Genomic DNA, 13,636 nt, shown 5'->3' with positions numbered 1-13,636 from the left:
AAGAAAAATTTAGTTGGCTTCATTTCAGACATGAGCTTGAAACATGAATTGTCAGGGGTGGTGGTGTATCCTACCGAACCACCCACCCAGAGAGAGCGAGGCCAGTTGTGCTCTTTTGGACTTGCGGCCACAGATGGCTGTAGCATCACCAGGGATCGAACTCGTGATCTCCTAATGATGGGGCCAAAGCCTTAAAAAAAATAAATAAATAAATAAACTGTTCTTCTGTGCCTCAAACACCAGCAGGTTGGTAAACATTGGCTGTGCCCTGCACCCTGTACTGCATGCTAAATAAGAAGGAAAGGAAACTGGCGTGGCCTGCAGCTTTAAAACAGAAAGATCCTCCGAAGAGGACACACGTTTGCTCTTAAAAATAGGACCTATAGCTCAAGTCACTGCATTGCACAGGCAACCCATGATCTCCACCGCTCTGTTTTCCCACGCCTGATGTTTACCTTGGCTGACGCTCTGACTTGGCTTTAGCCCAGCTTTAAAAAAATGAAGTCACTGTTTGCTGTACATTATTATTGTGTTGCTGTAGGCAGTTGTTTGCCTCTGTGCTCTCAGTTCTGTAGCTCGTCATTGTCCACACCTTCAGGAGAAACAATCATGGACTATCAGTACAGATGTCCTCTGGCCAAAATTTCACATTGTCTGCCCGCTCTGGACATGTGGAGGGATGGTACACAGTCAGAACACAGTATATGCTCCAAAACCTTTAAAATATCTACTACCTGAAAAAACAGCACCACATGTCCATCATTTCACTCATTTAAACCAAAAAAGCTTTAGCTACCGATCACACAGGAAAGGTAAGAGTTCATAAATCAGAGATATGATTAATCATGTTTTATAGAGCTTTTACAAAAAAATAAATACAATAAAAATTTACATTTATTTGACAGTTACTGAATAACTTGCCTTACGATTTGGGCTTGTAAATTTAGATGGACAAACCAAAATATATACCCTGCAGAATAAGCGGTTAAAATAAGTCAAGTTTGATTTTAGGTTGACTTGGAAACAACCCCCACTCTGTCTCTCCCCTCACAGGTGGAAGCTCCATTCATACCAAAGTGCAGAGGCCCCGGAGACACAAGCAACTTCGACGACTACGAAGAGGAGGACATCCGCGTATCTGTTACAGAAAAATGCGCAAAAGAGTTTGCAGAGTTTTAGTGTGGACATATCAGAGCTATACGTGTATATACATATACGTATATGTATTTATCTATCTACATATATATATGTATATATATGAGTGTGTGACTGTGTGCGTGTGAATGCGCGTGCGGGTGTGTGTCTATCACACAACAGACAAAATAAGGGGATCTTTGCACTCTAACGACGTGGAGGTGGAGCAGAGATCACATCAACCCCAGTTCCTGCATAGTTCCTTCATTCCATCTGGTACACTCAGCGGTCAGCATGGCCCTCTTGCTTCTAAAGCACTTATCATAACATGTTACTTTTACACGTTACACTGTCATCACCTTTTTTTTTTTTTCTTTTAGTCTCTTATGACGACATGCATTGTTGTCTTGGATGTTGTTTCCCCAGTTTTTTGAAAGGGGTCGCTCACGGGAAAAGTCAAATGTCCAGTTTTAACCCTTACCCTTAAAGTAGTGAAGACAGTTTGTTGTCTGTTCGCTTCTTTAGTTTTGCACGGGAGCCATGAGGCTGATGTAATAGAAGCTTTTAGCTTTGTCCCAATTCAGGGGCTGCATGATTTAAAGAAGGTGGTCTGTGAAGGCCTGTCTGGCACGCAGTGAACCTCGGCTATGTTGGCTGGCTCTTGAAGTGGGACAGCCTAGTCGCGCCTGCAAATGCAGCCTCTGAAGGATGCAGCCCCTGAATTGGGACACCGCTATTGTCAACCAAAACAACTTCTATTGCTTGTTAACTATATTAGCCTTGCAGCTGACACAAAACTAAAGAAGCAAGCCTTCAGACAACAAACATGTCTCTGCTGATTGATTGTTTTGGGCTAAAGGGAAAGGATTCGCTGCATCACTTTAAAGGCCAGTGGAAAAGGGTTTTGTACAATGAGCGTGGGACTTGTGGGAGAAGGCCAACGAACCTCGTAACGTGTCAACACAGTCTGGCTTCGTGTCACTTGCGATGCTGGCAGTGTCGCATGGTTGTGATTTGAAAGATAGATGTTGCCTCTAGCACTCGAGTTTTGTCTGTTACATTTGTTTCTTTGCTTTTTTGTTTGTTTATTTTTCTCTACTTTTGACTTGTCCTCTTACCTCACACTAGACCTCTGACCATGTTTCTTGTTTATATCTGTCTGTTAGATTTGAAAGGGTTCTACATCAGGCAGTGAGAGAGTGGAACGCCTGACCAAATCTACTGAGCTGTTGGTGGCTGAGATGGAGGTCCTCCATATTTGCCTTAGAAAGCCCAACACTATTGAGCCCACTTAGGGATGTATCGGTAGAGAGAGATTAAAAGCAAATTATCTGCATCGGGCCGATGATTAGATTTGACTGATGTCTCAAACTGATGTTTTATGACTCCATTTATTGGACTCCAGAAGAGCTTAGCATTGAGGGCAGTGGTTCTGAGACCGGTCCTCAGGGACCCCCGGATTGCTGTATCCCTACGGGTTCGATGGAGCAAAACTGGGCTGCCTGGGAATCTCTGAAAACCGGTTTGAGAACCACTGGTTTAGCGGCTGTTGGGTATCTGCACTAAACTGTCTGCATTTTATACGTTTTACTGCATTTCTAACACTTCACAGATGTTACATTTTCTCCGAAATGCTCGTTCAATGGACGGAGTCCCGGTTTTTTTAAATCTGCACGCCTTGGCGTTGGCAGATAATCGCATCAGAAGTATCAGAGATCAGCCCAGAATTCCCATGTCGGTGCATCCCTACACTTAATGTATGTCGTTATGTTACAGTGATCCGTATGCAGCCTTATGTTACAGCCTGCCCACGCTAAAACACTCAATTCACCCTGACTTCTTGGCTTTTTTTAACTTATTTTACAAACACGCTCTGTTGGTAACACTTTACTGAAGGGTAGCGTTCAAAAACTACGTGACATCTGTATAAAGCTTTCATAACACTGACAAACCTATATAACCTACATTTATTAAGGCTTATTACACCCTCGTCAGTTGTCAAAACTTGCTGAGGTGAAACTACATTAAAACTGACAGTAGCGACCTTTGGTGCATGTTGGAATAGGGTTGCGTGATATGGTTCCTCAGGTTGATGGAGAATGTGCTGTAGATGATTCTATATAGAACCTTTTTGAAAAGGGTTCCATATAGCACCAAAAAAGGGTTCAAGCTTGACATCGTAACTTTTCAAAAGGGTTCTGTGTAGAACCATATGTAACATGTTCTCAGTCAGTCTGAAGAACCATTTTGTGATGCAGAGAACCCTTGAAATCATGCAATCAATTTAATCATGGTTCTGTATAGAATGGTTTTCTTTACTAAAGAACCGTCTTTTTAAGAGTGAAGGGTTGTCAGATGTCCTGAAAGGCTTACAAATGCTGCCGCTCAGCAAAGTGTTAGCGTTGTGGTGAACTCCTCAGGTGTTTTTCTGTTGTCTACACAAATAGTTTCCGCTTAAAATGTTAAGATTTGGCTCAGAACTCTTAAATTCAAAGTACTGTTTGACAAATTTAGTATTAAGAACTGCCACAAATGCTCGTGGTCTCCTGAAAGCAGTGTAGTTTGTTCTGTTATCAGTGATCTTGTGTTCTTGTTCTTTGCTGAAACGAATTCCTGATCATGAAACTTAAAACGAGCGAAGCCTGTGGGTTTAGCTTGTTTTAAGGCTGTCGGATATTTAAGCTACAGAGTTCTTACAAAATTCAAAAATTCCCAAACTGTCAGAATCCATTGCTCCCTATTGTCCCTGATCTTGCCCCCGTTTTTGCTGTTGAACTTCGTCCTTGTTTTTTCCCCCGACAGGACTAGTTGCAACTTGTAGGTTTGTGTATCGTTTGCAAAGCTTGATTTCTAAGGTACGTTTCTCACAGACCCACATACTGAAAAGGATTTGGAAAAGGATTCAAGAGAAACGAAACAGACTGGGGTTTCTTAGCCTCGGCTCCTTTGTATCACAATTCAGTTGTTGTTCTGCTCATAATGCATATATGCATTATTTCTTATATCTGTTTTTATTTATACACATTAGAGATGCTAATAAATTTTATTTTTAAAATTGCATTGTATGTTTTACCTCTGAAGTTCTGAAGTCCTTATTGTCTCAAAAGCTCTATCTGGCATATGGGTCATTCTCCATTTGGAGTGGGGAAACCGCCATAAATAATACTTTTCCCTTATGATTTCTCTGATTGTTGCTCTGCATCTGTAAAACAGCTCACCACAAAACTAATTTTAACATTTGAGACCATTTTTAATATAAAAGTCTTTTTAAGAGGTTTAACTTGAGAATTTGTACAAAGCAGATTCATGTTTACTTTTTATATCATTGTTATACATTTAAAAAATATGGATTTTGTCTTAAAAGATGGTGTTATCAGGACTCTTGTTTTGCATTGTAACAGTATTTTCAGCTCTGTTAAACTGCTTCTTTGGGTCGAGGCTCATCAGAGAGGAAGGGTCTCGAGGCATGAGAGGGCGAGTCACACTTCTCACTATGTTTTATTAATGTATTAGTAATTTTGTTCATTAGGCAGCTCAATCTCTGTGTCACTGGCGATGTGATTTAACGACTGGGTAATTGTCAAAATAATGCCATAATATCATTTTTAATACTGGTTTTAAATAGTTGGACAAGGTCACCTGAGCCACCAATGAGTCAGCCAATTTACAAAATCCTCATTTTAACCAGAAGGTCACTGGAGTCACCGTCTCTGGTGTTACACCACATTCATACACCACCAGTGACTGTACAGCATGTTTGGAATTAAGCTCTTCTTTCTGCATACATGACATTAGGCGCTGTTAGTGGACATGTTAAGATTATTTGGTTTTGGGATGAAAGAAAGCATTTCTATTTATTTATTTATTTAAATGTATCCGGAGTTCCCACTCCAAATGCAGAATGACCCACATTCATCACTGTAGGACACCATGAACAGCCTGACTTCACCCCACCCTTGTTAATGCCCCTGAATGTGGCTCATGTTCTTGAGGTCATTAGCTACGATGACGTTTTCCAACTTTTGGAGGCTTAAGTAAGATGTGAGCAGTTTATCAGAGTCCCAGGGCCCTTCGATTTCTCTTTACATGCCCTTGGTGACTTGGCCTAGCCACTTCCCCTTGGGGGATCGTTGGCACCAATTTAAGAGCTGTTTGGTTGCTTTATAAGCTCAGGTGAAGTTGATCAGATGATCCATTAGAGACCTGATGGATCCAGACTGAACAGTTCCTTTCTTATTTACTTTCCTTGGTTTTGCCCAGTTTGACTGATGCGTTCAAATCGGACTTTATGTAGTCAAATACTCGGTCAACGCGATAACTGGCACAGCTTCTCCAGCTAATGTCTGCTGTCATAACAAGGCCTCCAGTTTTAGGAAGGATAAATTTACAGGATAAGGAACAAATGCAAACGTGCTGCTGCAGCAAAGAAGTGCATAAAATGTATTTAATTTAGCAATGAATAAAGGCTGAGAAACAGAGCTGAAACTAAATGCAACATGATATTAAATATATTTTCCTACAGATATTTTAAATGTTGAAGGAGGTGAACTTTTAAACACTGTTATACTATTCCATACAGTTTAAATAGCCTCCCACTGTCAGCGACTGAAGAAAAAACTTCGTTTGTGGTTAATGTGAGACAGGATGTCCTCAGTGGGTTTAAATCTGGACTTTGCCCAGGACATGATGTCTCAGTAAGGGACCTTTTCTCCAGCCATGCCAAGTACAGGAAGAAGTTTCTCAACAGTCCTGCTGAATTCTTTTTCCAGATTTTTGTGTTTTGTTGATTTCCTAGGAGAAAATAACACATCCTCTTTACAGAGAACACATTTATGGATGGAATTATATGCAGCAATTTTTTTACTAATTTTAATGCACAATTTTTATTTTGTATCTCCAGAATGAATAACTGTACAGGTAACCAATCGGCGCTCGGCGGCAGCAACGCTAACTAACAGGCGCTCAGTAGCAGTAACGCCGACCAGTCGGTGCCCAGTAACAGTAACGCCGACCAGTCGGTGCCCAGTAACTAACGCCGACCAGTCGGTGCCCAGTAACAGTAACGCCGACCAGTCGGTGCTCAGTAACAGTAACGCCGACAAGTCAGTGCTCAGTAACAGTAATGCCGACAAGTCAGTGCCCGGTAACAGTAACGCCGACCAGTCGGCGCCCGGTAACAGTAACGCCGACCAGTCGGCGCCCGGTAACAGTAACGCCGACCAGTCGGTGCTCAGTAACAGTAACACCGACCAGTCGGTGCTCAGTAACAGTAACACCGACCACTCAGCGCCCGGTAACAGTAAGGCCGACCAGTCGGCGCCCGGTAACAGTAAGGCCGACCAGTCGGCGCCCGGTAACAGTAAGGCCGACCAGTCGGCGCCCGGTAACAGTAACGCCGACCAGTCGGTGCTCAGTAACAGTAACACCGACCAGTCGGTGCTCAGTAACAGTAACACCGACCAGTCAGCGCCCGGTAACAGTAACAGTAACACCGACCAGTCGGCGCCCGGTAACAGTAACACCGACCAGTCAGCGCCCGGTAACAGTAAGGCCGACCAGTCGGCGCCCGGTAACAGTAAGGCCGACCAGTCGGCGCCCGGTAACAGTAACGCCGACCAGTCGGCGCCCGGTAACAGTAACGCCGACCAGTCGGAGCTCGGTAACAGTAAGGCCGACCAGTCGGCGCTCTGCAACAGTAAGGCCGACCAGTCGGCGCTCTGTAACAGTAACGCCGACCAGTCGGCGCCCGGTAACAGTAACGCCGACCAGTCGGCGCCCGGTAACAGTAACGCCGACCAGTCGGCGCCCGGTAACAGTAAGGCCGACCAGTCGGCGCCCGGTAACAGTAACGCCGACCAGTCGGCGCCCGGTAACAGTAACGCCGACCAGTCGGCGCCCGGTAACAGTAACGCCGACCAGTCGGCGCTCTGTAACAGTAACGCCGACCAGTCGGCGCTCTGTAACAGTAACGCCGACCAGTCGGCGCTCTGTAACAGTAACGCCGACCAGTCAGCACTCGGTAACAGTACCTAGCGCCCTCCTGTCCAGAACCTGAGAAACAGACAGGGAGGTTTTCTTTGCCGTTTTAGTGAAATGCATCCTTCTCCTTTCTGAGACTGTAAGAAGCTCCTGGTCGAGTTGGAAACGTTTCAGCTCCTTTCACCCCGACTCCCTGGGCGAGCGCCCTCTGGCGGTTTGCAGCCCTGTCTCTGATATAACGCGAAGGGCCCAGGCTGCCCTTAAACCGCCCGGCTCGGTTCACGAATCAGATGAATCGGCTCAGAACACAAAGAGGAATCAACTCTTTGGCTCCGAAACGGCTTTTCATTCAATAGCAATTTCCTAACAAAATTAGCCAGGTTAGCAATATTATCTGTCTCTTACCTTTTAATAAATGCCGAATCTGTCTTCTGATTAACCAACAAACAAAATAATGCAGAAGGGGGATGTTGTGACGAATCAAGAGAATAATGATGAATTTCCAGCTGCAGCGTCGAAACATGTACCGCTGTATTTACAAAGGATTCGGCTCTTCAGTGAGAGTCGGCTCACCGAATGACTCATCGTTCCTCCAGGGGGCGCTTTACCGCGGGTTGGTCTGTAGCCGGACGCTGTGTTTGTAGGTGTGACACAGAACTCAGTGCAGAAACCACAGAAGATCACGACAGACAGAGGCCAGTATTGAAGCATAAAGAGAACAAAATTAGTTTTAACAGCTTATTTTTATTTTCTAAGTGAAACGTCCTTCACCAGGAGAGTTTAAATCAAGGTAAGACGGTTAGTTCGCCGGACCGCTCCTGTTCAGAAGGTGGCGCTAATGCGCTAAACGTTGTTTGCCAGCCGCCGAAGAGCGGAGCAGCAGAGGCCGCCGAGGAAGACGTTTCACGTTGTCCGTCTGGCTGCTCGCGCGCTGGAGCGGCTCTGAAGGCGCCGAATGGCGGGACTGGAGCTGCTGTCCGATCAGGGCTACCGGCTGGACGGGCGGAGAGCGGCGGAACTCCGCAAGGTCCAGGCCCGGATGGGGGTCTTCGCTCAGGCGGACGGCTCGGCCTACATTGAGCAGGGCAACACCAGAGCCCTGGCTGTAGTATACGGACCACACGAGGTGAGAGAGAGCGAGCGGGGAGAGAGAGAGAGAGCGGGGAGAGAGAGAGAGAGAGCGGGGAGAGAGAGAGAGCGGGGAGAGAGAGAGAGAGAGAGAGAGCGAGCGTGGAGAGAGCAGGGGGAGAGAGAGAGACAGACAGACAGACAGAGCGGGAGAGAGAGAGAGACAGACAGACAGAGCGGGAGAGAGAGAGAGACAGACAGACAGAGCGGGTGAGACAGACAGACAGACAGAGCTGGGGAGAGAGAGAGAGAGAGAGAGAGAGCGGGGAGAGAGCAGCGGGAGAGAGAGACAGACAGACAGAGCGGGAGAGAGAGAGAGACAGACAGAGCGGGTGAGACAGACAGACAGAGCGGGGGAGAGAGAGAGACAGACAGACAGAGCGGGGGAGAGAGAGAGAGAGAGCGGGGAGAGAGAGAGAGAGAGCGGGGAGAGAGAGAGAGAGAGCGGGGAGAGAGAGAGAGAGCGGGGAGAGAGAGAGAGCGGGGAGAGAGAGAGAGAGAGAGAGCGGGGAGAGAGAGAGAGAGAGCGGGGAGAGAGAGAGAGAGAGAGCGAGCGTGGAGAGAGCAGGGGGAGAGAGAGAGACAGACAGACAGACAGAGCGGGAGAGAGAGAGAGACAGACAGACAGAGCGGGAGAGAGAGAGAGACAGACAGACAGAGCGGGTGAGACAGACAGACAGACAGAGCTGGGGAGAGAGAGAGAGAGAGAGAGAGAGCGGGGAGAGAGCAGCGGGAGAGAGAGACAGACAGACAGAGCGGGAGAGAGAGAGAGACAGACAGAGCGGGTGAGACAGACAGACAGAGCGGGGGAGAGAGAGAGACAGACAGACAGAGCGGGGGAGAGAGAGAGACAGACAGACAGAGCGGGGGAGAGAGAGAGACAGACAGACAGAGCGGGGGAGAGAGAGAGAGAGACAGACAGAACGGGAGAGAGAGAGACAGACAGACAGAGCGGGGGAGAGAGAGACAGACAGACAGAGCGGGAGAGAGACAGACAGACAGACAGACAGAACGGGAGAGAGAGAGACAGACAGACAGAGCGGGGGAGAGAGAGACAGACAGACAGAGCGGGGGAGAGAGAGAGAGAGAGAGACAGACAGAGCGGGAGAGAGACAGACAGACAGAGAGACAGAGCGGGAGAGAGCGAGCTGTTGTATCCGACCCGGTGGTCTGTCAGTCTGTTGGACTTTTAACTGGAACTTTCCGTTGTTCCCTCTAAACGTGAAGCTGAATCGGCTTCATCTTCTGTTCCACCTTAAACGGTGCAGCAGTAAAGCCACAGTGTGACCCAATCGCAGTTACACTCCAGCTTAACTGCTGTGCTGTTTAAGGTGGACCTGGAGATGAAGCCGATTCAGCTTCATGTTTAGAGGAAACACTTGGCTGTACCTTACATTAGGTAATTGTGCTCATTTGTAGAAAATAATTAAAACAACTTAAACGTAATCGTACCGACATGCATTTCACACAGTTTTACTCAAGTATTAAAATGGAGAGGAAAAAAATATTTCTACTCCTTACATTTCAGTTTAGACCTTAGCAGCACTGCTTCCAGATGTAAGACCTCTGCTTAAACCTGATAGATCAATATAGATCATAGATCTAGGGTTTGAGTTGAGGTTTAAAGGGGAATTCCACCAATTTTTCAAAATTTCTGTGAAATTGAAATGTTGATGTAAAGTAATTCCGAGTGGTTTGGTGTGAGATCGCTGTAGAAAAGCTTGCCGACTCTGATTTCTCTACAGCGGAGTTGATAGGAACCAGGAGTCACGATGTCCACAAATATAGCCATTTTGGTTACCATCCAAAACCACCAGTGAACCTACACGACTTCTGAGATGTTACATGTGATGTTGACGCTGGTGAGATAGACATAAATCTGAGGACCAGATTTGCCTTAGAACACCTTAGCACTCACGTACCACTCGGTCAATAATAATAATCACTTCATGTAACAACTTTGTGAGATGACTTTTAGAGGAGTTCAACTCTTCAGACGTCTGGTTCCTATCACCACCACTTTGGACTGTTTTGACCCACCAGGTTTCTCTAGAACGAAGCATTTCGCACAAAACCACCCTCAGTGACTTTGTTTACACCTTACCCATTTAATGCTGCAGAAGAGTTTAGGAATCAATGGTGCACCCATTTAATATTAGGATTTGGTTTAGGCCTAAGTTTGGGACATGTATTAAAGTTCATGTGCGCTCAACAGATATTTACTTGAATGTCAGTGAGCAAAGCCAAGTAGATGCTTAAGATCAAATGTTGCCAGTTTTCTGTTGTAGGTTCTTACTCAGAAGCTCTGAAACGTGTAGTTCTGCGTGGTTGTAGTAAAAGTTAAAGGGGAATTCCACCCAATATTCCAAAATTTCCCCATTATCAAGAACCTCTGCACTCCGTCAGCCTTTCTTTCTTCCGTCAAGGTCTTTCACTTAAACCTTTTATTTAATAAACCTTGAAGGAGGGAAGAAAAGCTGACCAGGAGCATCCAGTCAGCAGGGGTCTGTGGTGGACCACTGATGAAGGACGAGAAGACAGCAGATCTGCTGCTGATAAAGTGTAACACGCTGAAAAGGCAGTGCAAGGATTGTACAAACCTTACGGTCCTCTTCTGTTTAGGTTCGAGGGTCCCGCAGTAAAACCCTACACGACCGTGCGGTCATCAACTGTCAGTACAGCATGGCCACGTTCAGCACTGCGGAGAGGAAGAGGCGCCCGCACGGCGACCGCAAGTCCAGCGAGATGAGTCTGCACCTCAAACAGACCTTCGAGGCCGCCGTGCTCACTCAGCTCTACCCGCGCTCCCAGATCGACATCTACGTTAAGGTACGGTCTCGGTTCTGCTTTGAGCGTTCTGTCGTTATTTCTCACTCGTGGCTCATCGAACAAAGTGGAGAAATTGTAGTAGTGCAGATTTAAAGCTTCAATACCGGATTCAAAACAGGACTTTACACTGAAACTACTAGAAAAGTCTTGTAGAATGTTTTGACTGTAAATATGATTTGTTATGTAACTATGCAACTATATAAATACCTCGTAAGTCAGATTTATAGCAGCACAACAGTAATAACTCTGGGTTAACTCTGCGCTTATTGCCACGTCTCACATGTTGTTGATGCCTTTCTCAGTGAGCTTGTGGAATATAATGTATTGAACGTATTCCACATCATAACTACTCTGAAATTTCAAGCCACACACATACAGTGGGGTCTAGAAGTTGAAGACCTCGTAGAAAATCTTGGATTTTTTTTTTTTACCGGTTCAACCTGGAAATAAACCTTTTTTAAAAAATAAACCGCAGAATTATGAAAAATCTAAACAAAGAAAACTTATGAAAAGTAAAATGAAGAAATCATTTCTGAGTCTCTCTTCAGATATTAGCAAATTTGTCGATTGGTTCAGCAAACAATCAAACAACAAGTTTAGGGTCCAAATTTCTCTTAGAACTGGAGCTACACGGCTAATGTTTCTAACAAGCTTGGGAAGTCAAGTCACTTAAACCATTTCCTTAAATGACTACTCAAAACTTCTCTCATCCCACATCCAGGTCTTCATTCACGTCACGCAGACGCGCCGATGTAGTTAAGAACACAGGATAAAGCAAAAATAATTCGTCAGTGTAACTAAAAGTAGAAGCAGCCTGATGGATAACCGGAACCACTTCGTTCCTGAGCACAAGCCAGCGTCGTTCCATGCAAGAGGACCAAAGAACGGGTTAAGAATTCACAGCACAGTTTTATCATGGGTAGAGACGCTAAGTGAATGTGTCCCTCAGCGCTGCATCTTCCCCGAGTTTGGAGGCATCATAATACTCGACTACCTGTCAGCATCATTAGCCTAGCAGCTCCTAGTCCGTGCATTTGATCTTTGGTTAACAATTCGTTTAAGGCCTTTGTACTAAAAGATTAGGTTGTTCATGGAGATCTCTTGGACTTCTCTCTTCCGTGAAGCTTGTGTTCAGGCGACTCTTGGGTGGACTGAAATCTGTTAAACTGCACTACTTTTCATTCATTGTTTGCTGATAACATAATTTATAATTATGTACGTCCGACCCCACCGTGACTAATTCCAACCGCGTCTCCATACAGATCCTCCAGTCGGACGGTGGGAACTACAGCGCGTGTGTGAATGCTGCGACTCTGGCCCTGGTGGACGCAGGGATCCCCATGCGGGACTACGTGTGCGCCTGCACTGCGGGCTTCGTGGAGGACACGCCGCTGGCGGACCTGTGCCACGCGGAGGAGAGCGGGGGCGGCACCACGCTGGCCCTGGCACTGCTGCCCCGTAGCGAGAACATCGCCCTCGTGCAGATGGACGCACGGCTCCACCAGGACCACTTGGACGCGCTGATGGAGGCGGCAATGATGGCCTGTAAAGGACTCAGTAAAGTCCTGGACAGCGTGGTGCGCCAGCATCTGCAGGAAGTGTCTGTGCTGACCAGAGAATGAAGAGCTGTGTCTGGTGCACCAGTATGTCCACAAAAGTTTGCATTTAAAGTGGAAAAAATATTTTCTCTTTTTTTTTTTTTATTATTAAATAAAAGATTTGGATGTAATATGAATGTTTGATATATGTACATTTCAAAACCTACCACTGGCTCTGCCCGGTCCGTATATATGGAAACTAAGCTGCCTTAGTATCTAACCTAACCTTGTATCTCAATTTTTGACATTTTTCACACCACAACACTCTTTGTTTGCATCTCAATGACTGAATTATACAATTTGAAAAATCAGTGGAATTCCCCTTTAAGCCTCACATCAGCACAGTAGGAAAAGAGCTGAGGGGCATTTCTGTTGGACTCAACTTTGGGCTAAAGTTATCTGACTAACTCTGAAGTCCTGCTTAGTGAAATACCCCCGTGTTCACAGATGCCAGAGACCTTTGCTCAGTACTGCTTTTCAGCCAATGTACATCAGACCACACAAATGTGAGGTGGTGGATTTACTGCAAGAAAAAAGTGAAATCCCTAAATAGTCACTGCCTTAAACCTCCTAACATTCGTTTTTGGTAAGAACATTTACGCAATGACCGTCTGTGGTGGCCCGAGCTTCACTTCCCCATCGTGAAGTGTGATTGGCAAATCACAGTCGTCTCATTTTACACTTTGTTCCTCCAAACTGGCTTTGTGAGCAGGTTTAAGGTCTGAAAATCCCAACAGTGTTTGTTACACACAGCAGTACAAAGCAACATCAGGACTACCAGCCCCTTAAAAATACAGACCAATAGAGACCAGTTTGCATAGTCCTAACCTCTTTTTCTCCAGGGTATATTTTGGTTTGTCCATCTGAATTTGTGACCAAATCATAAGGCAAATTATTCAGTAACTGCATGAAATAAATGTAAATTTTTATTTTATACAAATATTTATATAAAAATGTTTAGAGAGCAG

The 13,636-nt window shown here is 45.6% G+C and overlaps 2 protein-coding genes across 5 annotated transcripts in view; both read left to right on the top strand.

Annotated features, from left to right (window-relative positions):
• prkacbb (protein kinase, cAMP-dependent, catalytic, beta b) overlaps positions 1 to 4,194 on the top strand; it is a 30,869-nt gene extending 26,675 nt beyond the window's left edge. For all 4 annotated transcript variants that reach the window (XM_017682662.2, XM_017682660.2, XM_017682661.2 and 1 more), the window contains one exon: positions 1,054 to 4,194. In XM_017682662.2, coding sequence (XP_017538151.1) covers positions 1,054 to 1,179 — 126 coding nt within the window. In that variant the 3' untranslated portion in view covers positions 1,180 to 4,194. The remainder of the gene's footprint in view (positions 1 to 1,053) is intronic.
• Positions 4,195 to 7,840: 3,646 nt separating this feature from the next.
• On the top strand, positions 7,841 to 12,799 carry exosc4 (exosome component 4). The gene is made up of 3 exons (XM_037545543.1): positions 7,841 to 8,239; positions 10,864 to 11,070; positions 12,333 to 12,799. The coding sequence occupies exons 1-3, from the start codon at positions 8,069 to 8,071 to the stop codon at positions 12,690 to 12,692; spliced, it is 738 nt and encodes a 245-aa protein (XP_037401440.1). The 5' UTR covers positions 7,841 to 8,068; the 3' UTR covers positions 12,693 to 12,799.
• The last annotated feature ends 837 nt before the right edge of the window (positions 12,800 to 13,636 follow it).

Source organism: Pygocentrus nattereri, chromosome 2 (genome assembly GCF_015220715.1).
Source record: "Pygocentrus nattereri isolate fPygNat1 chromosome 2, fPygNat1.pri, whole genome shotgun sequence".
Taxonomy (NCBI): Eukaryota; Metazoa; Chordata; class Actinopteri; order Characiformes; family Serrasalmidae; genus Pygocentrus; species Pygocentrus nattereri.
Note: the sequence above shows the minus strand (reverse complement) of the source record. Positions and strands in the feature narration are given on the sequence as shown.